The following is a 26,240-nucleotide window of genomic DNA, read 5'->3' on the forward strand; positions in this document are numbered from 1 at the left end:
TGAAGGTCTGCTGGTGTTACCTGCCCTTCCTCCCTCGTGGGTTGCTTTGCTTCAGTATGTGTCATTCCAGAGCATTTTGTGTGCATTCACACACACAGACACATGACTGCCCATGCCTGCAGTTTTCCTTTGATCCTTGTTTTCTGTTCGTGTTCTGCCCTGGAGAGCGTCCCATCCACATGGACGGTGTGGTGCTCACGTCACCTACTGTACAGTCCCTGGTGACCGAGCGCTGGGCTGTTGACTTGGCTGGTGTGCACCCTGGAGGATGCTCTCTTCTCGTTGCCGTTAGAGACGTTATTGAACATTAATCACAATCCAGCTGCTTTATGATATTAAGACTGGACTATCTCCAGGACTTCTGAGAAATGGCAAATTTAATTTGCCAAAATGGCAACTGCATGCATTGTTCTGTTCCAGTTTTCTTGGGCTTGTTGCCCTAGTTTTTTCTTTTTTTTCTGTTCAAACCATCACAGTTAGCAGAATTTTAAATGACTCTATCCTGGCAGCAGAATCATTCGAGTAAACACCCTGGATCATGTGTGGTGTCCTCATTTGGATGAGGGTAGGGTTCAGGATTTTATGGTTAGTTCGGAGTGTTAAGCCACTCACAGAGCTCCCAGAAACCAGGGAAGGCTCAAGTCTGGCACCTGATCACTTTCCACTAGTATTTAACCTGGGACCTGAGGCGCTGGGCCATCGTGAATGGGCTTCAGGGTGGATCTCAGGGGTTAAGGCTGGCTGCATGCCGCAGATTCCAGAATACGTTGTTTTTAGAGCAGGTGACTGGCAGTTTTCCTTCAGATCAAGGTAGTCCGGGAGGCAGGTGGTCAGGGAGGCAGCAGCGCGGGAGGGCACGCGGGAAGGGTCTGGGGTTGCCCCTGCACCGGCTCACTCACGCTCCATTGGCCAGGGGCAGTCACGTGGCCGTGGCGCGCTGCAGGAGGGGCTGGGCTCTGGTGGCCATGTGCCCTTTGAATTCTCATTCTTACAGCACTGAGTGTAGCGGAGAGCAGGTAGTGGTCAGCTACCAGCTGTCTCTCTGAGGTGACTGTGAGTTTCAGGAACTTGGCAGTGTCTGTCTGTGCTTTTTTCTTGGAAGAGGATCTGTAATTAAAAAAAAAAATTGATTCTGAAAGCAGTATGCGACCCTAAAACATTTTAAACCCATCAATTCAAAGACTGAGGTGAGAGGGTGTTATGTAATTGAGGACCACTGCCTGCTCGAAGGGGCTCAGTGTATCCCTGACCGAGTCAACAGCATGAGTGGCTTTGGTGTTCGTGCTGACCACAGTTAATCTGCTCAGAGATCACCTTCGGGGACACAGGTTTAGGGAGACAGACCCCGGTGGGCCCGCCAGTTCTCCCAGCTTGTTCTTGTGGAGGCCTGGGACTGCTGGTGAGGCTGCACGTACGAGGAGGCGGAGACGACGGTCTCCCTGTGACAGATGCCTCGGTATTGAGTTGTCTGGTCATTTTAAAAAGTACTTTTTGAGAAGGTGATACGTGTACATGGTAAAAGCAAGTATAATTTCCTCTTTATCTTTATGCCCCAGAGATAGTCTGTGCACATCTAGCATATTTCTTGAAAAAAGCAGATTGAATGCATCCTCCTCCTACAAATGGTGTGTGCCTAAGAAATTCTGGAGCTGCTGCCATTTAAGCTATAGAGTTTAAATCAGAATTTATAGGGTTTAAGAACATGTGTGGAACCTATGAATTTAATTTTATGCCTGCTGGAACTTAGCCACTTAAAGGAGCTGTCAGTAGACTCCTGGTTGGAAGTGGATGACCTGACTCTTGATTCGGCTGCTCCTGCCTGGAGCTGGGGTGGACTTGCCTCAGGACTGCGGGGGTGTGTGTGTGTGCGTGTGTGTCTTTGTGTGTGTATGTGTGTGTGTGTGTGTGTGTGTGTGGCCGGGGCGGAGGGGTGGTGCTGTCCTGGAGAGTTGGGCACTCAGTGTCCGCCCTAGGGAACGAGAAGTCTAGCTGGGGAGGATAGGTTGCTTATGTCGTAAGCGTTTACTTACAGGTGATTAAAATGCAAAGTGTAGGACGATACAAGTATTACAGTGGCATTGGATCCTGACCTCCAGGCACCCAGCGTGCAAGTACCTTGTTTAGACCTGTGTCAATGGGTTGTGTCTGGAGTGACATGGCCTCGTTTCTCTTTCGGGAAAGGTGTGTCTGGGCCTAATTGGAGAGTTTCAGGGCAGGAAGAAAGAAACGGACTGTATTGCACACATGATGCTGTCTCAGGGGTGACAGTGGTGGGGGCCAGGCCTCGGCCCAGGCAGGGGGCTGGCGCCGCGGCCGGTCCTCGCAGGTGCCAGCCCTCCGCTCTACCCGCCTGAGGGGAGGGTGTGTGAGGAGTGGAAGCCGGCAAGGGGACACCCTTGTTGGAAGGGTCCGCCTGGGTAGCATCTGGAGGTATGATTGCCATGATTTTGGGAGTGTGGTGTGTGTAGTGGAGCTGAGAGCTGGTAGGGGCAGGTGAGGGACAGGACGTGTTCTGTGGGCAGGAAGGGGGCCTGGGGACAGCTGGCTGGGGGGTGACGCGTTGAGGTGTCTTAGGAAGGTGACTTGCGGGGGGTGTGGGAAGGGACTGGCAGGGTGGGGGCTTGTCTAGTAACAAGGGACATTTTGATGGTTTGAGGCAAGAAGAGCCTCATACTGGACATGTCCACAGGCTCCTGGTGAACCTGTGGACACAGAACATGGCCTCAGTTTCCATCATTTCAAGATCACGGTTGTTCATCTCCCTCTCGGCCGTCTTGCTCTTGTTTCTAGGTGGCAGGAACACCGTCCTACACGAGTCTGATTCCGGCTCATCCACCGGCCACTCTGCTCGCGTCCTGGATGATGTCAGAACAGGACCTGGCCGACGTGGTGCAGATCGCCGTTGAGGAGCTGAGTCCTGGCCACCCAGGTACAGAGTTGGGGGCAGTTTGGGGGAAAAACCCAAAGGATCTTCTGTAAGTTTCCCTTCCTTCCCTTCAGTAAAGCAAGAGAAACATCAGGGCATGCTCAGAGCACGTGAGCACGTGAGCCAGTCAGCCCCATGCCCGTCCACCTGGTCCCTCAGCAACCCCCAGCCCACCCCTGTGCCCCGGCCGTCCAGCCCCGGCTGCCCTGGCCCCCCAAGCCCCTGTGGTCTTGTCCGTGCCTCTTCCTCAGCTGCAGACCATCTGCTGCGTGTGTGGACACCTTCGAGGTGTTCCGTGCACGCGGCTCCTGCCTTCCTCTGCTTCTTCCCTGGGAACGGCGTTCACGTGGTTTGCACTGGTTTTCTTCCGTGTACACCCTGCAGTACTGGTCTTGCTGTGTATCGTGGCAGATATTAATACTTTTGTAGGGTAAGTTCCCAGAAGCAGAGCTGCTGTGTTTATTCAGAGTTTTGATAAGACGTTGGTGGACGTTCCAGAAGCACTACCCGGTTCTTCTGAGAGATGGCTTTTTCCTGCACTTTTGCCAGTGCTGGTAATCTTCCTTAGTTGGAATCTTAACTAGATACTAGACACTTCATAAGGGGAACTCTAGATTTCACTTTATGAAACACTTTGTCAGCACTTTTATTTTGTAAAAAGGTTTCTTAGTAAGTGTTCTTTTTTTCCATAAAGTTTTATGTGTTTAATATGTCTGTTAAGTTTAAAATCATAAGCATACATAATTAAATCACAAAAATTGTTTTGGTTGCCTGTTTATTCTTCGTGGAATTGTTTAGTCATTAAGTCACGTCCAACCTTTTTGTTAGTCCGTGGATTATAGCCTGTCAGGCTCCTCTGTCTATGGGTTTTCCAGGCAAGAATACTGGAGTGGGTTGCCATTTCCTTCTCCAGGGGATCTTCCCGACCTAGGGCTCAAACCCGAGTCTCTGGCATTGGTAGGCACATTCTTTACCACTGAGCCACCTGGGAAGCCCTCTTTGTGGAATAGTAGTATCGAAATGCTGACTCTTTTCCCCACAGAAAAGAGGATTTTCAGAAATCTCGAAGTGTGATGATGTCTATCTTACATGATCTCTTAGTTGGGAAATTAGTTATGTAAGGACAATGGGCAGCACGTGAATTTTAGGCTTGAACAAGCAATCGTGAAGAGATGGGCATACCCCTTCAGAAATGCGCCTCTTTAGTCAGTTTTCTGGGTGATGGACAGGGAGGCCTGGCGTGCTGCGATTCATGGGGTCACAAAGAGTCAGACACGACTGAGCGACTGGACTGAGTCAGTTTTTTTTCCTAATTGTGCTTCTGAATTGTTTATAAGAAGTACTGTCACCTGGTAACTGAAACAGTCAAAAACTTGGCAGATCCTTGAGCAAAGTCAGGGTGTCTGAAGTTAGCTGTTAACCCCAGATTTCTCTGTAAAAAGTGAACCGGTTTGTTTGGAGAGAGAACGTGCAGCCTTGACCTCATTTAGTGCCACTCCTCATATACCAGTGAACTGAAAACACAGCAGTGCTGTCACCAGGCATCACAGTTTTAAAAACAGTTGCTCACATTTTGTTGGGTAGACAATTTCTTTAGAAAGCACTCACACTGCAATACAATAATAAAAGAAAAATGGTCCAATTATATAAATTTTAAGTGTTTTTAGAAACTACTAAAATTTTATCAGTTTACTTGCCAAGTAAATTCTCCCTCCGTTTAAAAAAAATTTTTTTTTCTCCCTCTGTAGATTTCAGTCCAGAGAAGGATTAGAGGTGTCATTTTTGATCCTGGTTTTGTTCCATGTAGCTTCCTTAAATGGCTGCGAACTACAGCTCATGGCTGTGTAATGGGTACCTACTGTGTGCAGGGAGGGCTCTCTGAGGACAGGGGACCCGCCGTCTCTGACCCCAGGGACCCCCCCACACCAGCAGGCACTGTGCTGTACTCCCACATTTACATCTGGAGGGAGTTTAAGATTGAGATTTTTTTTTTTTTTTTTCATCTCTAAAATGTAAACTTTGTAAAATTTAAGAATACAGTCAAGCAACTAGAAGAAATAGAAGTTTCCCATAATTCTAGCAAGAGAACTGCTTTTGAGTTTTTGGCATATGCCATTTTTTCTTGACTTCCTGTTGAAATCAACATGCTCAGTTAGGTTCCTGTGACTTCGTGTGTACCCACCCCATAGCCACAGTCTATTTGCCTGTTTGCATACACAGACTCGATGGCAGCCTTTGTTGGGTCTGCCATTCCAGGTGACCGTGATGGCTTTAAAATGAACATTGAGTTTTTTTGTTTAATTTTAAAAGAAGTGCATGCAGAATTGTAAAACTCAAGGACAAAGAAGAGGATGAACTAGGGGCCCCACGGCTCATAGACAGTGTAACCAAGTGTGTGCCCCTGTTGCCACCGCAGGCTTGTCTCCTTGTCCTCACGTGCTTTGCTGCCCCCAGCTCGTCACCTTGAGGTGCTTCACGCTGCCAAGGGAGAGGAGACCAGCTGTGTCCCTGGTCAAGTCACTTGACTTCTCTGGACTTGATGTCAGCAAATTAAAAGGATTGGATTAGTGGTTGCCAGAGCCTCTTCATCCTCCCAGTCCTGTTTTAATCACCAGCTTCCAGTGGGAGTAAGCAGGCTTCAATGAAGGTTTAAGAACCTGTGTTGCTACCACAACACGTTAACTTAATTAAGTGGGAGCTTGTTCCTGCATATCTTACGGAGGCGTGTGAGGTGTGAATGCGCAATATATGGCGCCAGCCCTCTGGCTAGCAGGTTGCTTCTGGCCTCGCTGGCCTGTGGCTGGTCTCTGTCAGGTAGGGCTTTAGGTGTAACTTCGCCTCTGGAGAGCAGCTCAGTGCTCTCGCCTGGGACTCCTGAAGGATTCCTGCTAGTGTCTCAGGTCTGTTCAGTGTCTTTAGAGTTTTGAGACAAATCACCTGGCAAGTACAGATGTAAAGACATCAGGATTGGGACCATATTGTGTCAGCCCTGATCCTGGGCCAAGTGACTTATCAGTGGAGAAGTCGTGAAGCCCCCCTGGAAGGTGCTGGTGGGAGACCTCCATTTCAGACACACTTCGTGGGGGTGGCTTTCCCTGAAACTTAACTGTGTTAAATTTGAGACTACTTTGATGACCAACACTTGAGAAGATGTAGTGTTCTGAGAGTGGTTTTGCTTTTGGAATAGGTGGCTGGCTGACAAGACCTTATTTTAAAGTTGGGAAGAAATCGTTATTAGCAATTGGTTTCTGTCGCAAAGGGTGGCTGGACAGAGCCTTGAGTAAGAAGCCTGCAGTCTCAGTGTTAGTATCAACTCACTGGCACATTAGGGAGATAATTTATCCAATATCTCAGTTTTTCTTGAGATTAAGGAGAGATCCTATTTTCTGCCTGACTGATAATTTTAAGTTAAATCTGTAAATAATAAAATATGAAACAGGTTGTGCTAATTCTCATTTAACCTTAGGTGACACCTTTATGTTTAAGGTGTTGGAATGGTTTACTGTCGTAACATGAAACAGCTGTTAAACCTTTAGTATTGAAGTGCTTTTGTCTCTGATTTTCAGTTGTATTGGAGAATCATGTAGTGACAGACGAAGATGAACCAGCTTTGAAACGCCAGCGACTGGAGATCAATTGCCAGGACCCTTCTATAAAGGTGAAAATATTAATATATATGGTTTTTTATATCTGACATGTTGCTGCCGTAACATTATCACAATTTGGGGTGAGGAGGAGCTTAAATCAATACCAATGTACTTTCTCACAGTTCTGGAAGTCAGAAGTCTGAAATCAGGGTTTCCCCAGGGCTGAGCTCCCTTCAGAAGCTCCGAGGGAGGGTCCCTCCTGCCTCTTCCAGCTCCTGGGGGGCCCCCAGGCATCTGTGGGCTTGAGGCCGCATCCCTCCAGTCTCTGCCTCCATCTTCACGTCATCTCCTCCATGTCTCCGTCTCTTTTCTGTCTCTTACGAGGACAGGGCCACCCTCACCTAGGATGACCTCATCTTACCTTGATTACGTCTGCTAAGATCCTGTTTCCAAGGAAGGCCTCATTTACAGGTCCTGGGGCTGAGGACGTGTACATATTGTTTCTCTGAGTCACTGTTCAATCCCCCACAAGGCGCGTACAGCCATGAATGTTTCCCCTTGAAGACTCACAGTATTTAACCAGGATTGTGGCCTCTTCTACACAGACCCATGGACCTCGCACGCTCGGAGGGAACACACACCATTCCCCCAGTGATGAAGCACTTGTGTGCCTGTTGTTTAGGGCACCTAAATTCTGTGGTTTGCTAGATGGGGCCTTGGATACCACTGGCTCAGTCAGTGGGCGATCGCTGTTTCTTGGCTTTATTTGTTGGGTCTGCTGTTTGCAGAGCCGCAGAGATGAACATCAGCTCCTGTGGGAAGTTAGGACTGTAGTGCAGAGGAAAACCAAAGGAGCTTTTAGTTGATTTATACACTATCGTGTTTGTTTCTGCTGTACAGCAAAGTGTGCATATACATTCCGCTTCTTTTAGATTCTTTTTCCATCAGCTCATTATGGAGTACTGAGTAAAGTTCCCGGTGCTGTACAGCTGTATTCTCTGTTTACCTGGGCCTTCTGTGTAGAAACGTCTGGCTCATCTTGTTAACGTGGAGCAGCAGCATGAACTTAACCTTGTGGGTAAAGACACATCCAGTTAAATTTCTATTTCAGATAAGTGTATAGAGGACCACTGGTTCAGTAACCCTACATTATATAGTTAAAAATAAAACGCAGTTAGAGTTTCATCACAGAAGAGGCTTGTGTAGTGAATAGCATAGCAGTCAGACGTGGATAAGGTCAAGTGAAAGCGGTCCTGCCGTGTCCCTGGCCTGTGAGCAGGGCCTTGGGCCGCAGCTGGAACCTGCCATACATGTCCTGGGAAAAGTGTGCTCACCAGGTTGCCAGAGCCCTGCAAAAGGGATAGATTTGGATGATTTTTGGTTAATATCACTTGTATCTAGGAGACTTATTTAAAAGTGCTATTCTCTGCCTTTCTTTGTTTTATTGATTTGTGAAGTTGTGTTACTGGTATGTAATAACTGATGTTCATCCAAACTCCAGGCAGAATCATTTCTAATTCAGAATTAAGATGATGAAGTTTTACTGTTTAGAGAACTGGGGAGCCGCATGGTTGATGTCTTCAAATTATAAAAAATAGTGGGGTCATTAGTGATTTGACCTCGGGACTTCAGCTACCGGTGAGTGGTTGTCACGATGCTTACATCAGAGGAGCCTCGGACACTGCCTCTCTGCTGAACTGAGCCATCACGGGCTGGCTCCCGCCTGGCAGCCTTGTCCCGTGTCAGCTGTGAGGCCAGCAGGGGCGCAGCCACCTCCCTCTGTGTCCCCTGTTGACCCACGGCAGGAGTGGCCGCTGGGGGAGGGGGCAGCTCCCCACCGGGTGTTTGAGCCGGACCTTGGTCCCAGGTGGGGACTTGGGCAACGGAGGTGGGAGGTGCGACGGCTCTTCTAACGGCCACTAGGTGGCAGCTGTGCCGCTTCCACACGCGGGAGCCTCAGCACCACACCTCACCTTGGGTGGGTGTCCTGGGAGCAGGCAGGTTTCTGGGCTCTTTTGATGTTGGGCGTAATCTGTTTTCATAGAAGCATTTGACTAGTTTTATGTGTAGGTTTACTGATTAATAAAGTCAACGTCGTAAAGCTCACTTAGGTTCTGTGTTCTGTGGATCTTAGTGTAACTGAGAGTTGCAGCTGCTCAGAGCAGAGTCAGTCACGCTGTGAGTGGACAGGGTCCAGCTTGTTTCCTGAGACGCTGCTGCTCACAACTAGAGCTGGAGTGCCGGGCTCGTCCTGTGGGGACAGATGCAGCCGAGTGTGGGAGAGAGCTGCTTGGTATTCTTGGAACTGTCTGCTTGGACTTCCAGAGGCCCTTCCTGAAGCTCTTCTGTTTTTCTCTTGCAGTCATTCCTGTATTCCATTAATCAGACAATCTGCTTGCGATTGGATAGCATTGAAGCCAAGCTGCAGGCTCTGGAGGCCACGTGTAAATCCTTGGAAGAGAAGCTGGACCTGGTCACCAACAAGCAGCACAGCCCCATCCAGGTGCCCATGGTGGCTGGCTCACCCCTCGGCGCCACCCAGACCTGCAACAAAGTGCGATGGTGAGAGCCCCCTCCCCAGGCTGCGCCCTCGGCACGCAGGGTGGGACAGTAGTCAGGCCCGGACGAGACATGGTCTTTTCCGGGCAGCTGGGCCGTCCTCACAGCCTCTTCGTGGCATGAGGTGGGCATCTCTGCTTTGGAACTGGCCTGCCGGGGCTTTGAAGCTGGATGTGTGTTTCTTCTCTTTTCCTGTTCCATCTGGCTAGTCTTGAGAGATTCTTTGTCTTCAGAGATAGCTTTTTATAAATTTCACTCAAGTATCAGATTTTCCACTCAAGCCTGTAGTTTTTATTGTGCCTCTTGGTTTTCTTCTCTGTTTAGAGCCTAACTGTAGTGGGATGTGCAGTAGTTCAGGTACTGTTTGAATCAGAGATTCGGGAGCGTGTGGGCCAATGTGGGGGTGTCCCTGCCTTTGACCGGAGTGCCTGTGCTTGGTCCCGGGCACCATCAGGTTCCGTGGAGACGAGTGGAAGCCCGGGCCGGGGTGGCTGCATCCGTCCGTCCTGCTGGCGTTTCTGTCCTTTCCCATGAGGGGCTGTGGAGAAGTCTCATGGAGGTGGTGGTGACACCTGTCTGTGCTTGATGAGAGCTGGGACCTTTACCAAGGGTCTCTGGGCCAACTGCTGCCTCCTGCTGAGTGTGGAGGAGGCAGGGGGCCGCTGCTTAGGAGTGGGGGCCCCAGCCAGGCTCTGCCTTGTCTGCGGGTCCCCCATCTGCCCCCTGGGGATGGGGCAGTGCTTTTGGGGGCACGTGGGATCGGGGAGGGCGTTCATGGACGGGCCAGCGTCCATTGTCTGCCTGTTGGTTTGCCTGGGGTGGCTGTGGACGACACCTGCAGTGTGGGCCCTTGTAACTCTCAGAAGTGTCACAGTGTGCTGGGGACACTGCATGGCCCCCACACCTGCTCTCCAGCCAGGGTTGGGGAGGCCCCAGGGGTCTCTGTCCCCAGAGGAAGGCCAGGTGGTCTGTGCTGTTTCACCCAGCGTTTATACCGTGTCCTGATGGTCAGCCGTGTCTTTTCTCCCGTGGACACTTGGTGGAGCGTGTTTTCTCTGCAGAGAGACTCAGACTTGCCAGGACCAGTGCCGTTTTTAAAGAAAAATTTTTTGTAATGACCTCTTACCCTAAGATGTAATGTCTAGAAAATAGAACTCATAATTAAAAAAAACTAAAGGATGGTAGTGTATAGCGTATAATAATGTAACACATGTCATAATACGTAAAAGGCTGGGGGCTATGTCAGGAGGCCATGGATAGGCCCACGTCAGAGCTGATGACCGGGAGGCTGTCGCCCTGGTACTGGGATGCCAGTTGGTGGTGGAATATTACAGAAGGAGTGGTTCCTGTTAAAGTGACAAGTAAAACAACGTACAATTCTTTCTAGACTCAAATGATAGTAAAATTTCTGGAAAATTCACATTATGTTAAAATTATACAGAAATATTTTGTGTGTGAGTGTAGAACGCTGTGAGTCTGGGCTCAGCGAGTTAGAAGCCGGATTCTCACTCTGAACGTCTGGGACGTTTGCAGTGGGTGAGAAGTGGTGTTAGGGAGGCTTCTCGTGCCTCACAGGCTGTCAGCCCTTCGGTCTCTGCCCCTAGACCTGGGGGAGTCTCTCAGGCCCCCCTCAAGGACAGCTGCTCTGAGAGCTGAGGCGAGAGTGAAGGCAAGCTTGCTGCCCTGAGTGAGGACAGCCTGGAGGCTTGTCTCTTTGTCACCATGTGGGGAAAGCTGTCCCTGGCGGCAGGGACACGATGTTCAGGCTCCCCGTCTGTGGTCTGTGCCGTCCCGTGGGGCAGGGGATGGGGACGAGTCTGCGGGGTTGCAGGTGCCACTGCGGCTGTGTGTGGACCCTGAGGCTGCTGGTTTGGGCTGCCCTGGTATCTGCCATGGGTGACACGGGGGTGGCGGGGCATGTCGTACAGTTGTGCTGAGTTGTGCTCGGCGTCCACGCTGCCCATCCTGGAAAGGAGGACTGCCCACCCTGGCCCCTCCCACAGGCCAGTGAAGGACCACCGTGGCCACGCCCGCCGGACTCAGGGGAGGCATTTCCAGGCTGCAGGGAGCCCCTTCTCTCCCCAGCGTTCCAGGAGACCCGCTAGCAGCCTTCCTGGGCAGAACCTCCCATGCTTTGCTCTGCGGGGAGGAGCTTTGATCGTGCAGAGGCCTGTGAGCTGTTCTCTGTGTGCATTCACAAATAGCACAAGAGTAAAGTTTCCTCATGTGGGCTCAGATGTATAATCTAGTTCACACAACTCAGCTTTTCTAGTTTTAAAGAATCATATCCTCCTATTATCATATTATTAAATATACTTATTGGCAGGTTTATTAATATCATTAATGAAACCATTACTTATACCTATTAATGTGAGATTAACGGAAGAAAAGGTCATTTCTCTGTTTTCTTAGGTATAGTTTAAAATAGATTGCATATGAATGATTTTTAAAAGAAGATGTTAAATCTGGCACTTCCTTCCATGTAAGTTCTAAAAAGGAAAGAAAAAAAAACTGCCAGTAGTTGAAAGCTGTTAACAAGAAAATTTGGGGAGAAGTAAAGGACAAGAGTTTAATCCTAGTACATCAATGAAAAAGAATATACTTAAGTTAGAAAGTGACTAATTTATAAACACATGAGTAAATGAGTAACGTATGTCTTAATTGTGGGTGGTAGAGCGCAGAGAAGGAAGTCTCCAAAAACAATTAAAAATTGTTTAATGTTCTGAGTAATGAAGTACTTCTCCAAGTACTCTGGGCCTCAGATATTTAAAATAAAAGAAGTATGTAAATCCTGGATTATTTTATATCCAGATCGTGTATTTTAAAAAATAACTGACGTTTCCTTAGGCCCCTCGGCGTGGTGGAGAGTGTGGCTGGGCAGTTCACCGTCTTCCAGGACAAGCGAGGACCACCCTGAGGAGTTGGGAGCAGGACTCTGGGTGGTGGGTGAGGAGGCGTCCAGTGCAGTTGAGCCAGCCCGTCCTCCTCGAGAGGCACGTAGGGCCCAGAGCAGCCCCAGCCCACTCGCCTGTGGGTTGCTTCTAATGAAAGTGGGCCCAGACTAGACTTTGCTATCAGCTCTGAGAAGTTTTTTTTTTATTCTCTTGGGTCCCCAGAGCATAGAAGCCAGTGGACTGCTGCCAACTCAGTTGGCATTTTTAGATTCAGATTTTTCAGATTCTATACCTGAATGAGATTCTTTAAATAAATTCAAGAGAAAAGAAGACAAAGAAAACCTTTTTCTTTGATGCTCAAGCTTAATTATAAGAAACAACACCTGTGAGGTTACCTGGGTGGTGTGTCATCCAGCGGTGCTGTTCTGCTAGGGAGAAGGAAAGTGGCCTTGAATTCTCAGGTGGGTGCGTTTTTCCTTTCTTGTGAGTGTACCACACTTTGGGATTTACTCATCGTGATTCTAGGCATAGCAGTGTGAGGCTCTAACACTGAAGCCATGTTGCGCTGGCACTGGAAGTGGCGGACCTGAGGCTTCCTTTGCTGAGCTGCGTGACTCAGTATGTGACAGCTTGTCCGTCCTTCATGCGTTGCCGTGAGCATTTCAAGATTGGCCTCCGTTGTGCTATGAGGCCTGGAGGGATCAAGTGTGTGTTCAAGGATGTCTATGTGGACTAGTGTAAAACACCCTTTCTGCACTTGTTTGAAGCCAAACGTTGGGCTTCCTCTGTGGCTCAGATGGTAAAGAATCTGCCAGCAATACAGAAGACCCATATTTGATCCCTGGGTCTGGAAGATCCCCTGGAGAAGGGAATGGCTGCCCATCCAATATTCTTGCCTGGAGAATCTCATGGACAGAGGAGCCTGATGGACTGTATAGTCCATGAGAGTTGCAAAGAGTTGGGCACAACCGAGTGACTTTGACTTGATGCCAGACACAGCCAGTTGAAGGATGTGCAGTAGTTAGGACTGAGCTGAGCCTGGGGTGCAGGCCCATTTAGGGTGCTGTCCTGGTGGGTGCCCACTGAGGGGCCAGCATGAGTGCCCCTGTGCAGTGCGGAACCCAGGGAGCAGTCCCTGGTGCCCAGCGAGGTCCTGTGGAGCCAGACTTCTCGAGAGCGACTCAAAGCCAGCTGGTTTGTGCTGGTTTGTTTTTTTGAACTGAACATACTGATTAACTAGAAAAATGCTTGTGTTTCCTTTAAAAGCAATCAACTTTTATTCTTTATTTTTTAATATATAAACGGTTTACTTATATTTTTTGAGATGTAATGGACATATACCAGGTTTTTATTTTTAAAAGCTTAAGCATTTCTTATAAAGCTTTAATGTGTTCCTATAGTTTTTAAACATTTGTAATGAATCAGAGGTTTCTTTGCATACTCAAAACTAAAAATAGAAGTGTTTTTTTTTTTTTTTTTTTTTGGCCATACTGCGTGGGTTGCAGGATCTTAGTTCCCGATCAGGGATTGAACTGGATGAGTGATTATTTTGAGTTGTAAAAGGATCAGTGTCAGCAGAGTGTAATGTAGATGAGAGGGAGGCAAACAGTGTTCCAAATGTTTTTCAGTATTCTGCCGTAACTCCCCCATCACAGATGACAAAGTTGGGCATCGTTGTGTGAGCGGAAATAATGCCTGACTGGACTGCCTCACCCGGGTGCTGACCACGATAATCAATCGACAATCTATAATGGGAAGAGAGGAAATCTTATCTGAACCAAACTGAGGACTAGCCCAGAAGACAGCCTCTCAGATTACTCTGAGGAACTGCTCTGAAGAAGAAAAGCACAGTTTTAAATCTTATCAGAGCAGAGAGCATCAGACAAGTCAGGGATTCGCTCCTTCAAGGTTTCAGAGCAGCAGACCAGCATGCACACACACTCTGGCACTTAGGGGAGGAGGGAAGGCAGGCTTATCCTGGAAGGAGACCAGCACTGGTGTCTGGGGAGGAAGACCTCTCGTCTTCAACACAGGTGTTCTCTACTGGCCGTCAGGGTGCCCTTTTATGAAGAATTAAAGCAGGCTGCTGCTGCTAAGTCACTCCGACTGTATGCCTCCATAGATGGCAGCCCACCAGGCTCCTCTGTCCCTGGGATTCTCCAGGCAAGAGTACTGGAGTGGGTTGCCATTGCCTTCTCCAAGGCATGCACGCATGCTAAGTCGCTTCAGTCGTGTCCGACTCTGTGTGACCGCATGGACCAGCAGCCCACCAGACTCCTCTGTCCTCTTGTCTTCTCTAGGCAAGAGTACTGGAGTGGGTTGCCATTTCCTTCTCCAATTAAGGCAGGCGGTGGGCCACAGACAGGCTGTTTTGTTAGTCACAGTGACTCAGGTATAGGCCAGAATGATTCCCACAGCTGAGTGTGTGAGCGTTGCTTTCACCCCAGGTCGAGGGCGGCAGGTCTCGGTGACCCTTGGTGCCGAGTGTGGTTTCGGTCTTGAAGGTAGGGGATGGGGTTTGAGGTAGACACCGCAGCCTGGCCTCCCCAGGCCTATGTGGTGAGAACTCTCTGGAGGACTCGGCCTTTGGACACTGAAGTTACCTAGCTTGTCTGTGGGAGGTTTGAAGCTTCTGCCCAGACGGCAGTGCCCTCGGCCTGTGTGGAGGCACAGTTGTGGACACTCAAGCACAGCCTCCTGTCCTGGGACTCAGCCCCACCCTAGAGCATCTGCTGTGGATAGCAGCTGAACTCCTCTCCCGGGTGTTTGCTTGGAGAACGCATGGTCAGGGCCTGCCTACTTTCTCCTTGCTCCCTGGAGACTGGAAATAAGGGGCGACTGTGCTGCTCACATAGACCTGATCTTCCCAGGAACCCCGTTCTAGGAGCCTAAGGAACGCTGGTGGGTTTAACCCCTGCCCGCCAACCCCAGCCATGCCCATGGCTGCTTGTCCACTGATGGCGGCCAGTATCCATTCAAACAGTGGTCACTTGGTGGGACTGACGAGTTGTTTTAGGACAGCAGCTCAGGACCTTCTGACCTGCTTGCAAAGCAGTGTCCTGACACTGAGGGAAAGTTGGGGGCCACTTTGTAAGTGTAATTGGAAAATGCTTGCCAGTACACCTCTGAAAGCTGAAGACATTTGGTTTCAAATCCATCAAAACAAAGTGATTAAAATCCCCAGTATTGCAAGGTGAGTGGTAGCAGTCATTGAAATAGGATTATTTCTCTTCTCCACCAGCAAGTGGCAAAGGACATGAGAGATTCTCGGTTTTGCATCCAGGCTCCATTGCCTGTGAGTGGTGAGACCTCGGCAGGTTCTACCCTTTTTAAACATCAATTTCTTCAACAGTAAAGGGGAATAAAAATCATAAGGGAGGGTTGCTATGAGGGGTAACCCGGGAGGCGAGAAGTCACTAGTATTAATGCTCGTCGTTCGGCGAGCGTCCAGCGTCAGCCAGCCTCGCGCTTGCTGAGGCGCCAGCTCAGGAAGCAGGCTGCCCTGAGTGAGGGCGGCGTCCTGGCCTGTGCCGCAGGCCTTGTGTCTCTGGACGCCTGCTCTGTTCTTGTCACCGTGCAGACCAGCTGCACGAGCCTGGGAATACCACCGGGATCTGAGGCTGCTCCTTGACCACACAGGACTGCCGGTATCCTGGGCGTCCCTCTGAGCGCTGGGATACGACACTGAACAGAGCAGACGCACAGCACAGAGGCTGTGGGGGAGGCCCAGGCGGCTGCAGCAGGACCAGGGCTGCTGTGCTTGGTGTTGTGTGAAACCTGCGCACCCATCCGAATCACCCAGAGAAGTTGTTAAAAAAAAACAAGAATCTGAGGTTCAGGGAGTTGTGGGGTACAGATCCGGCTCACAGACTTTGGTCAGGAAGGTTGGCTCTGCTGCTCAAGGACTTGGACTCGAACCTGACTTTACCACTGAGTAACCGTGTGGCCGTGGACTGGATGTCTGCCTCTCTGTGCAGGGAAGGTACTGCAGTGCCTGCTGCCCATCAAGGGTGAGGGTGGGGCCTCCTTTCAGGCGGGGTTCTGGGCCACTCCTACCCATGGGGAGCAGCCCTCCTGTGAATGCCCTGAAGAGCAGTGGGGGTCCTGCACTCACAGTCACTGTCCGGCAGGGTGGCGGCCCTCCGTCACATGCTGTGGGATGAATGAGAGTATACTTAGGCAAGAGTACTCAACTAGTAACTAGCGTAATCTTAAAACTGGGTGAGAATGTCCAGCTTGCAAATTAGCCTAATCTTAGAATTAAAACAATCAGGGTGGTCTCTGGGTCTAGCCATTTCCCACTTGGTTAAGTTTTCATTTAACAGGAACTTTAAAAGCAGACATACAGTTCTAGGTAAAGATGTAGTAATGGTTTAAGACTGTGAGGGAATGAATTGAACACGTAAAGCTTTAAAACCAGAATAACCCGGGGGTAGATAAATTGATCAATGAAACTGACTTGAGAGCCCAGAGTTAGACCAACACAAACATGCCAGCTAGATTTTGACAAAGCTGCATAAGCAGTTTGATGGAGGAAGGACAGCTTTTTGAATAAATGGTATTGGAGCAGTTGGCGTCCACAGGAAAGATGAAAGAAATGTACCTTGGTGGAAACCTCACCTTGAAAAAAAATTAATTCAGAGTGGATTACAGCTTTCAAGGTAAAATGTAAAGCTCCAGAATTTTGGGATAAAGACAGGAGAAAACCTTTGAGACCTAGGGCTAGGTAGGGAACTTTTGAGACTTCATACCAAAAGAACCATCCATGAAAAAAAGAAGATAAATTAGATGTGATCAAGATTAAAAGTTTATGTTCCATGAAGGACCTGTTGGGAGCTGAAAAGACAGGCTACCGATTAGGAGAAGCTATTTTTAAACCACGCATCTGATAAAAAATTAGTGGAATGTCCAGGGTAAAGACCTCTCGAAACTCAACAGTGAAAAGCCAGCCAATCCAGTTGGACAGTTGGGCAAAAAGCAGAAACCGGCATCTCACTAGAGAGGAGGTGTGGATGGTGAGTAAGCACATGGAGAGCCACTGAGCAGCGTCAGCCAGCAGGGAAACGTGGCGAGGAGACCGCAGAGCTCCCCAGGGACCCTCCCGACGCCAGCAAGTGTGGCGCCCCTGGGCCTCCCACCGCCGCTGTGGGCGGGTGGACGGGGCCACCACTCTGCTGCAGGGCAGCGGTGGGGGCGGTGTTCCTCCAAGCTAACCTGTCCTCACCATGTGGCCCAGCAAGCACATCCTCGGGCACTTAGCCCAGAGAAGTGGAAACTTAGGTTCACACAGAACCTCCACACAAGTGTCCATGGCAACTTTATGTGTAATAACCAAAGCCCACAGACACCCCGAGAGCCCCTGTCTGGGTGAAAAGTTGAACAAGCGTGCGTGCCCCAGGCATACACTCGGGCCCAGGCTTACGCCCTACACGGCATTGGCTGACACAGCCATGGGAGTGGCCAGGCACGTGTGCGTGCAGTCTGTGGGGCAGGAGGACGGGGAGGGGGTTCATCTCCAGCAGGGACTCCGCAGGCAGGAGCTGTTTGGCCTCTCCAAGACCAGGGAAAGCCTGAACTTCTTTTACAGATCTCTCCTGATCAGGGCAGGCCCACCCAGGATGATCTGTTCCTTGATTAATCTAATGCCAATAAGCTGGGCCTTTTAATCACCTCTCAGCCCCCTTCCCATTAGCCCCCCAGGTTGTGTCTGGCTTGGTCCCTGGGGCTGTGACTGCGCCTCGGCAGGATGCTCACGTGCAGTGACACTTGCTCCTCAGGATAACTACTGCCTCCTTCTTGGTGTCATGTGGATGTTGCATAGTTTCTGAAAACCAGAGTATTATTTTGTACAGTTTGAGGTTGACATAACTCCATTAGTGGAAAGGGTATATTGTCTGGCACGTTAATGTTGATATTTAAAAACAGACTGATTCATTGCTTTCTTAAGTGTTTCCGTTATAATCCAAATACAGTCATCCTTAAAAAAAGTCCCATGAATAAGCTTTAGACAGTCAAATTTTACATCGTCCCTTTTGCTTTTTTGGACTTTCATTCCCATTTCATTTTCTTCACAAAATTTTATCCTGTGAACCAGGTTGTTACACGCCTTAGTAACGGAAATACAGATAGAACTTGAAGCTGAAAATTGTATTTCTTGTAACCATAAGGCCTGAAGGTTTTTTTTTTTAATTTTAATCTCTTCTGGATTGAGAACTCTCTCTAGTTATTAGTTCGCAGTTGAGGAAAACCATGCAAATTACTACTAGTTTACAACTAACTCTTAACAATGCAGTATTGTGAATGTACCCCCCCTACCCACCCCCCTCCCACCCCGAGATGGATGGGGCTTTAGTGTGAGTTACTTCCTGAATCTCTGGCTGGCTTGAGTGATCCATCACTTAAAATGAAGCAGGGCTCAGCGCTTCTGTTTCTGTCTTCAGGTTTGACAGCTCTGAGTCCTGAGAAGCTTTGTGTAGGTCAGGGTGTGGGGGTGGAGGCTCCTCACCGCCTCCCCCGCGTGCCAGCGGCCTCGGCAGCCCGTCACTGCAGGTTATGTGCAGCTCTGGGCGCTGAAACCGGCAGTCGTGGTTTCACGTGTGCTTTGTGGAAGGCAGGTGGTGAGGAGGGACCCCCGCAGGGCACCTCCTATCTCACGTCTGGGTGGACGGGGCTCCTTGGTGTGGTTGAGGGGAGGCTTTGTGAAAGTGAGCAACCACGTTGGCCAGAGGTGCTGTCCCAGGGGTCATCTTTAGGACGTCGTACCTTCTGGAAGGAGGGCCTCAGGGAGTTGAGTCACTGAGGGCCCTGCACACCTACGGAGCCAGGTGCCCCCTGGGCTGGCTTTGCTCCAGCTTGAAGTGGTTGCCTCAGACCAGCGTTCTCTCCACCTTGAGGTCCTGTGGGAAGCAGAGGCCCATTTAGTCAGCGACTCTACCAGACATTGGTGTGAACCCGTTTTAACCTGTTGTTTGTGGCTTACCTCTCAGCCCGTGAAAGGGCTCACACGCCACTGGGGTGAGGGGATGAATGTCTCTGTGTGGGGACCTGGGTGACACCAGCCTTCTGGGAACACACTTGGGAAAATACCGTCTCCTGTTTTGACACGAGTCGCTGAGGCCGTCACATAGGAGCCCATACATGTCACCTCAGTACCTGGACACCTGTGATGCGGACCTGTGGGTGGGTTGTCAGGGCCTGGGGGGTTACCTCCGGTGTCACTGACAATTGAGTAGAATAACTAAGAAGATGATAATGGCTGTGAGTGGAATGCAGTGACTGTGTTTTTATTTTAGGAGAACACCCCATGGTCCTATGATTCACTGTGTCAAATGGCAGGAAATGGTACCATTTGTGCTTCTGATTTTGGGGGTGTTGACAGTGTGTGGCTGGGATGGGGGGGGTGGGGTTCTCATGGGTGCTTTTGGGTATGTGAGTGCTCCGCCTGTAAAAACAGGGTCTTCCCAGCGCTGATTTTTGGGGGGTGAGGTCTAGGGATGACGTTCTTCCTGGGTGACATAGCTGTGCATCCCAACCACCTGTTCTTTCTGCACAAGGCATGCCGAGGATTGGAGGTCTCAGGAGCAAGAAGTCTCGATGACTGTGTCTCCCACATGTTTAAACACACATTTCCCCCGAGAAACAGCCCCTGTCAGGGCACAGTTCTTTGAGCATGATTTTCTTCAAAGCACAGCCTCCGGCCTTGGGCTGTGGGTCCTGCACTGGCCTGGCAGAACCCAGCGGTCAGTGCTGTGCAGTCACCCCCGGCCCCTGCCTCAAAGGTTTGCCCCTTTGCGCACAGCACTCTCACCTGGCAAGGGACCGAAAGCCTAGATTTCAGAAGGGAATTCCCTGTCGAGTGACAGCTGTGACACCCATCTCTTCTCCGTAAAGATGTGAACATTCCTAAGCCACTTCTCCTGCCGGTACCAACAAGGAGCAGGCTTAGACTCTGTCAAGAAGCCCCCCACTGCCCCAGCTGGCCCTATGCCGGTGTTGCTCATGTACGTCGGGGGGCCCTGTTGGGCCTCCCCTGCTCGGAGCAGGGCAGGGACGTTGACTGTTGATGACTCTGCTCTCACCATGAACGCTGTTGTGTTAAGGTCTTCTTTTCTCTGTGATTCTTTTGTTCCCTAGCGTCGTCCCCCAGACTACAGTAATTCTCAACAGTGATCGGCAGAACGCCGTTGTAGCCAAGATGGAAGACCCCCTGAGCGGCAGGGCACCGGAGCCCCTGGAAAATGTCATTAGCAAGTCAGTAGCACGACCCCCACCTCTCACCACCACCGCCGGGCCCCGGGGACGGGGCGGCGTCCGGGTCGCTCGTGTCGTCGGGCCCTGTGTGCTCACTGTGGTCCGCGCACCCTGTCCTCTCACCTCACTCCCATCTGTCTGTCTGTCTGTCCGAGCATGTCGGGTCGGCGGACACCCCGTCTCATTGGCCAAGTGGTGGAGGCATTTAGAGGTGGTGCCTTCTCCACTCCTTTCTCTCTGGAGACGCTTCGGCTGTAACCTGAAGCTGAGGCGAGGGTGCGTGGCGGGCATCTTTGCCCCTCAGGTACGGGCCCCCCCTCCCCGTGGCGTTGGCCCCGCCACGCTGCTTCCCAGCGAGTCTCTCAGGCCCTCCTGCAGCAGTCCTGCTTCTTCCTTGTGGCCCAGGCCCCCAGGAGCCTGGCCAAGGGAGGTGGGTGCAGACACGGGGCCAAGGCCACGGAGCAGGCAGCCCATGAGACGGGCCTGGCGAGGGTGGCGGTCATGGCAGGTTGGGAGCATTTAGTGAGGTCCAGCCCTGGGATGGATCCCCTTCCCCGGGATGGAGCCCCCTCGAGCAGGGACATCTCACTGCTTCCCCTCTCTGGGTGCAGCAGTCTCTTAAAGGAAGTCGAAGGGTCACGTGTCTCCAGATAAATTTTTTTTTTATTTTGAGCACGTTTTGGAGCTGTGGTGGTCTGGTTTCCTGGTGGTGTCTCACTGTTCCGTATCAGGGTCCCTTGTGGTGGTGAGAGGGTCCCCCAGGAGGCTCTTGACTGGCTTTGTTAGCCCACTCGAGCAGCTTCTGTCAGCGGGAGACCGTTGGGAGCGAGAGCTGCATCCTCCCGGGACGTCTTGTTCAGAATGTCCCGGGACGGAGCAGTTTGAGGCTGTCATCTGAGTCTGTAGACGCTTTCCAAGAAGTCGCTGTGACCCGGACGGCAGTGCTATGCAGGGTGCCCTCTGTGACGGGAGGCCGTGTGCTCGGCCTCGAGTCACAGCCTGTTGTGATTTCACTTCCTTAAAACGTTTCGAGTTTCGTGCAGTTTCTTGGAGCCGCAGACTGCTTCCTGCTGTTAACGTGAGCAGAAAGAGCTGCGGGAAGGCTGGTGGCTCGGTGCGCGTGCCGGGGTACGTCTCTCCGAGGCGTGCGGGGGAGCGTGCGTGCGGAACTGTCTCCACGTGCTGCCGTGCTTCTCTCACCACGCTGCTGGTGTCTCTGTTTCCGCGCAGCGCGGTGCCCGGGCGTCGGCAGAACACCATCGTGGTGAAGGTGCCAGGTCAGGAGGACAGCCACAACGAGGATGGAGAGAGCGGGTCCGAGGCCAGCGACTCCGTCTCCAACTGTGGGCAGTCAGGAAGCCAGAACATCGGCAACAACGTCACCCTCATCACCCTGAACTCGGAAGGTGCGTCCTCTCCGCACGTGAGGTAACGGGTGTGCAGTGGCCCTTGAACAGCTGGAGCCGCAGGGCCCTTGAACGGGCTGGAGCCGCAGGGCCTGCGACACACGGACTGTTCACTCGTGACCACGGAGGGGGATGACTGGCAGTGATGTGTGAATTTCTGACCAGATGGAGAGTGAAATCCCCACAGGGCTCAGGTTTTTTCCCCCATTGTTTAGAAAAGTAATATATATTTATTGCTTTTGAAAGATGATAAAATATAAAAATGACGAAGTGAGAATAACTGGAAACATTTCTGGTCCAGAGAGCTCTATAAATCACATACTCTATTTACCATCCTGTAACTTGCTTCTCCCCACTGCATGGTAGGAATCTCTCCATGTTAATACTGATTTACAAAATCGTTTTCAGTCAGTTTCACTAGCTGAATCTGGTTCTGGTGATGGGCAGTTGTGACTTGATAGCTGGCGGTCGGCTCACTTGTCTGACCACAGCTCTGTCCTTTGTCTCTGATGAGGGTCAGGGTTCCATTCAGAGGGACTGCGTGTCCAGGTTGAGGCCATGCTGGGGGCTGTGCCGCCCCTGCCCAATGTGATGTAGGGGGACTGTCCTCTCTCCTGTGGGGTCTGGGGTCCACTCTCAACCTGGCCCTGGGTCTGGGAGGTGGCCTGGCTTGTGCTCCAGAGAGTTCCTGCCTCCTGGCAGCTCTGTCCTGCTCTCGAAGGTTGAGTTAACGTTTCCCAAACAGGCCTTACGACAGCGCCTGGAAAGACAGATGTGATTACTCAGCAGACGTAGCATCGTGTCACCAAGTTCTCAAGCTTGTAGTTTGTTAACTAGGGAGGGCTGGTGGGGTGTTTCTGCTCCTCTGTCCAAGTTGTTGATTTTTTCCTAAAAGTGTAGATTTTTCTACGGACAAAGACTGTCTCTTTTGAAAGACTTGTTACCACATTAAAATGTTGAAAACAAAGTTCTTTTCAACTCTAACACAAGTTGCAGGATTGAGATGTCAGAGTGGGCACAGGGAAAAGCTTTCCATTCCATGAAACCGACCATCTTAAAGCAGACGTGCTGGCAGGCTTTAGTCCGTTCACAGCATGCACAGCACCACTGTCCGAGTCCAGGGTGTTTTCCCCAGAGAGACCCCAGGGCAGGACCCCTTGCCCGGTCCTCCATCCCTCGGCCTCTGACCGGCTTCCTGCTGGTCGTGCAGGTTTCACCTGCGGGAAGTGGTAGCGCCCTCCTGTGGCCTGCACGAATGCTTCATTCTTCTTTCTGGCCGGGTGACGGCCCATCATGGAGACACGTGCTGTTTGTCCATCACTCATCGATGGACACCGGGGCTGTGCCCACTTTCTGAGTGTTGTGAGCAGTGCTGTTTTGCACGTCTGTGTGCAGGGTTCTGTGTGTGTTTTCATTTTTCTGGGGCTGATACCTGGGAGTGGAATCGCTGGGTCAGGGGCACTAGTCTCTGGCTCATTAGGTGTGAGGAAGAGAGGTGCTCCTGACTTCATCCTGGTGGAAAGCGAATGAAAATTACACTTGCAACAGTTGCAGAGAAAGTTCTTATTCTTCATCCATGTGGGTTTTGGGTAAATAACCTCCCTAGATCTGGCTACTTACTTTAGACCTAATTTGTTTGGTTTAATGGCATCAGCTCCAAACATGACATGGGGTCAGTTGGGGGAGTCTGGGATTATCATAAAAACAGATGTTGTCTATTATTAATGTGGTATGATTAATGTGAAATATATTTCAGTGGGGGAAGCTACAGACTGAGTCAGATGTGAATGTACATAAAGGAATCACAGTTTGAGCTTCTTAGTATTAACATCTATAGGGAAAAAGTACAGGTTTTCTAGGGGTCTGAGTAGGAGGTTACCCCTGTTCTCCGGAAGGTCCCCCCGCAGTTCCAGCGTCCTGAGTGTTGGGTTGAGTGTCCTCAGTTAGCCTGGGGTTTGTGAAGATGGAGCAGAGATGGCGCATGCACCTAAGTGGCTGCTGTGCACGAGGACGCAGGGAGAGGAGCTAACGTGAGGACGAGTCCTGTGGAGCTGCCACAGGCTGTCTGGTCAACATCCCGAGCGATTCGGATGCTCTGAGCGGGGGATTAGCTGTTTCCCTGACACACCCTCCCTGGACTGACCCGCCAGGCCTGGGGAGTGCCTATCGGAGAAGTGGCATTAGCTCGTAGGCACTGAGGGGCCAGAGTCCTCTTCCTTCTGATAAGAGCCCAGGGCTGCACTGGACACATGCTCTGATCTTCTTACCAGAGTACTTCTGTGCCTCACTGCAGAGAACCACGGATTTTCAGAATGGTTATTTTTTAGAAATCCCACATGGTCTGCGTGGGTTGGCATGCCGTGCTGTTCCCTGATAGATCTGGAGGTGTCAGGGGTTTACTGTGTCTTAATTTGGCACTTTTGGCTGCCGCAGCACCGGCTCCATTTGAATCAGAGGGAAGTGCTAGCTGGGAGAGGGGCGGTGAGCCGTAGGCTTACTCCTTAGCTCCTGCCCTCCACCCCGCCCCTGGCAGAGAGAGGTCGTAGTTCACTCCTGTCTTTGGTTAAGTACTGACAGTATGTGTACAGGTTTTGGTCTCTTAGTTCAGCGACTAAGCTGGTGAGCTGAGTTGAGGAAACAGACTAGCCAGCATGGACTGAAAATGGGATCTCTTCATTAATGAAGGGATTTCATTAGATTCTTAATGACGAGTTTTAATTCTTTCTGTTTATGCATTTGATAATTCTTACAGAGCTGGACTGATCCTGCATATAAGATATTTGGAACTTGCTTTCAGTAGAGAAGTACCTTAATGAAAACTGAATTATTGTCAGAAATCAGCCTGTGCATGTCGCAAAGCCCCAAGTCAGTGAAATGATTTTATGCACCTTCCTGGGGTATGCTGGGGCAGGGTTGTGGCAGGGAAGTGGAGCCTGGAAGGAGCAGGTGGTTCGGGAGCCTTGAAGAAAGGTGTAATACCTTCACTCAGAAGGACTCGGGTTGGCATAGGATACGAAGGGTAGTATGTGGTTGTGCTGGGAGGCAGCCCATGAAGCAGATTCTGGAAACCTCTCTGAGCCCCTTCCCAGGCCCCTCGGTACCCCCACAGCCTACATGTCACACGCAGAGAAATTCACGAGCAGCTGGGGCAGCCTGTCTGAAAGCCTGGTGGAAGTGCAGCCCAGCACCCACTCATGACACAGGGTGTCCTCTGAGGCTGGCCTGGAGAGGCTAGAGGCCTGCCTTGAGGACCTGACCTCCCGTGACCTTCCTCAGCTCCTGCATGGTCACCCATGCACCCCGAAGCCTGTAGTGAATGGGGAAGGTTGCCCTCTCTCAGCTTGTTCACCATCCTTTAACTGGAGACTGAAATGTGTCCCCAGTCCCCTTTTGTGGCTGCAGAGATTTGAGCCAGTCATCAGTGAGGGTTGAGGGGGACTGGAGCCCAGGGTATCTGGGGGACCTTTCCGTCCATCACAGCCACTTGGACAGGACTTAGAGGCTTCTGGGACCCCATGGGTGAGCCCCTGGCATATTTGGAGAGAGTTCGGGTGATGGGCTGGGTTTGGCTGGGAGATGGCATCTGGAGTGGTTGGTGGCCTCCCAGCCTGCATGAGGCATGGGCAGGGTGTGCAGGTCACAGTCCATGGATTCGGGGGTTGCCCTTTGCTTTGGAGGCGGGGTGATGCCTCGTGGGGCATTTTCTCAGAGTCCCTGAGTTGCAGTAATGCATGTGAAGTCCTGGCTTGCAGGAGGCACAGGTTAGAGACCATCCTGTCCACCCTACATGATCAGCTTTGCACTTGAAGAAGAGGGATGCAGGGGTGCGCACGCCTCGGTCCAGGGACAGCCGGGCAGCTTGGAGTCACGTCTCCCTGGTGTTGGCTGACGTGTCGGGGTGTGTGCCACCAGCTCAGGAGGTGGGCCTTTGTATTCACATGATGTACACATGTGTATGCGTGTATATACACATGTATGTGTGCACGTCAGCGGGTGGGGAGGTGGGGACACAGCTGGCTGCTTTCTCTGCTTCGGCTCGACACCCTTGAGAATGCAGTCATCCTCTTTAATTCATTGCTTTCTCCTCATTTCATTTTCCTGGAACTAAAATAGAGCCTCGAAACACATATTTGTATTCTGAGCTATTTGAGTGGTTAGAAAGTTCAAGTTACTGGCTGAAGGGTTTTCTTCAAATAGGTTTTTCAGAAGTGTCAGTTAATTTAATTAAAGATTTAAATGATTGGAGTAGAAAGCAAGTTTATTTTTCTTAAAATCCAACTGGTAGTTTTTAAATAGAGCTACTAGAATCTATTGTTTCAGCTGCCAAAACTGGACCAAGCTATTTTAGCAAAATAAATATATTCTTTTTGAATTGTCAAAAGGCAGATTTCTCAAATATTTATGTGGGCAGGTGCTCCATCTTATTTTACATTTAAAAGGCACGGTTCATTGTCACTGTCAGGCTAGGCTCTGGCCCCCGTGTCGGGCCAGAGGTGAGACAGGGCTGTGTCGACAGTTGTGACCGGTGCCCCGGGTGAGGACAGAGCATCTGGGCCAGGGAATGTGGAGGGTGCTGTGTCCTCTACTCGTGTAGGAGCTTGAAGTGACGTCTTTCATC

The 26,240-nt window shown here is 50.7% G+C and overlaps 1 protein-coding gene across 5 annotated transcripts in view; it reads left to right on the plus strand.

The window, feature by feature from the left end:
• BANP (BTG3 associated nuclear protein) overlaps window positions 1–26,240 on the plus strand; it is a 69,171-nt gene that overhangs the window by 15,417 nt on the left and 27,514 nt on the right. For 3 of the 5 annotated variants that reach the window (XM_019979716.2, XM_019979719.2, XM_070770434.1), the window contains exons 2-6: window positions 2,791–2,929; window positions 6,493–6,584; window positions 8,876–9,075; window positions 20,100–20,216; window positions 21,447–21,622. In XM_019979716.2, coding sequence (XP_019835275.2) covers window positions 2,791–2,929; window positions 6,493–6,584; window positions 8,876–9,075; window positions 20,100–20,216; window positions 21,447–21,622 — 724 coding nt within the window. The remainder of the gene's footprint in view (window positions 1–2,790; window positions 2,930–6,492; window positions 6,585–8,875; window positions 9,076–20,099; window positions 20,217–21,446; window positions 21,623–26,240) is intronic. The other 2 variants (XM_019979721.2, XM_019979722.2) reach the window with 1 other exon arrangement.

This window comes from Bos indicus, chromosome 18 (genome assembly GCF_029378745.1).
Source record: "Bos indicus isolate NIAB-ARS_2022 breed Sahiwal x Tharparkar chromosome 18, NIAB-ARS_B.indTharparkar_mat_pri_1.0, whole genome shotgun sequence".
In the NCBI taxonomy this organism is placed as follows: Eukaryota; Metazoa; Chordata; class Mammalia; order Artiodactyla; family Bovidae; genus Bos; species Bos indicus.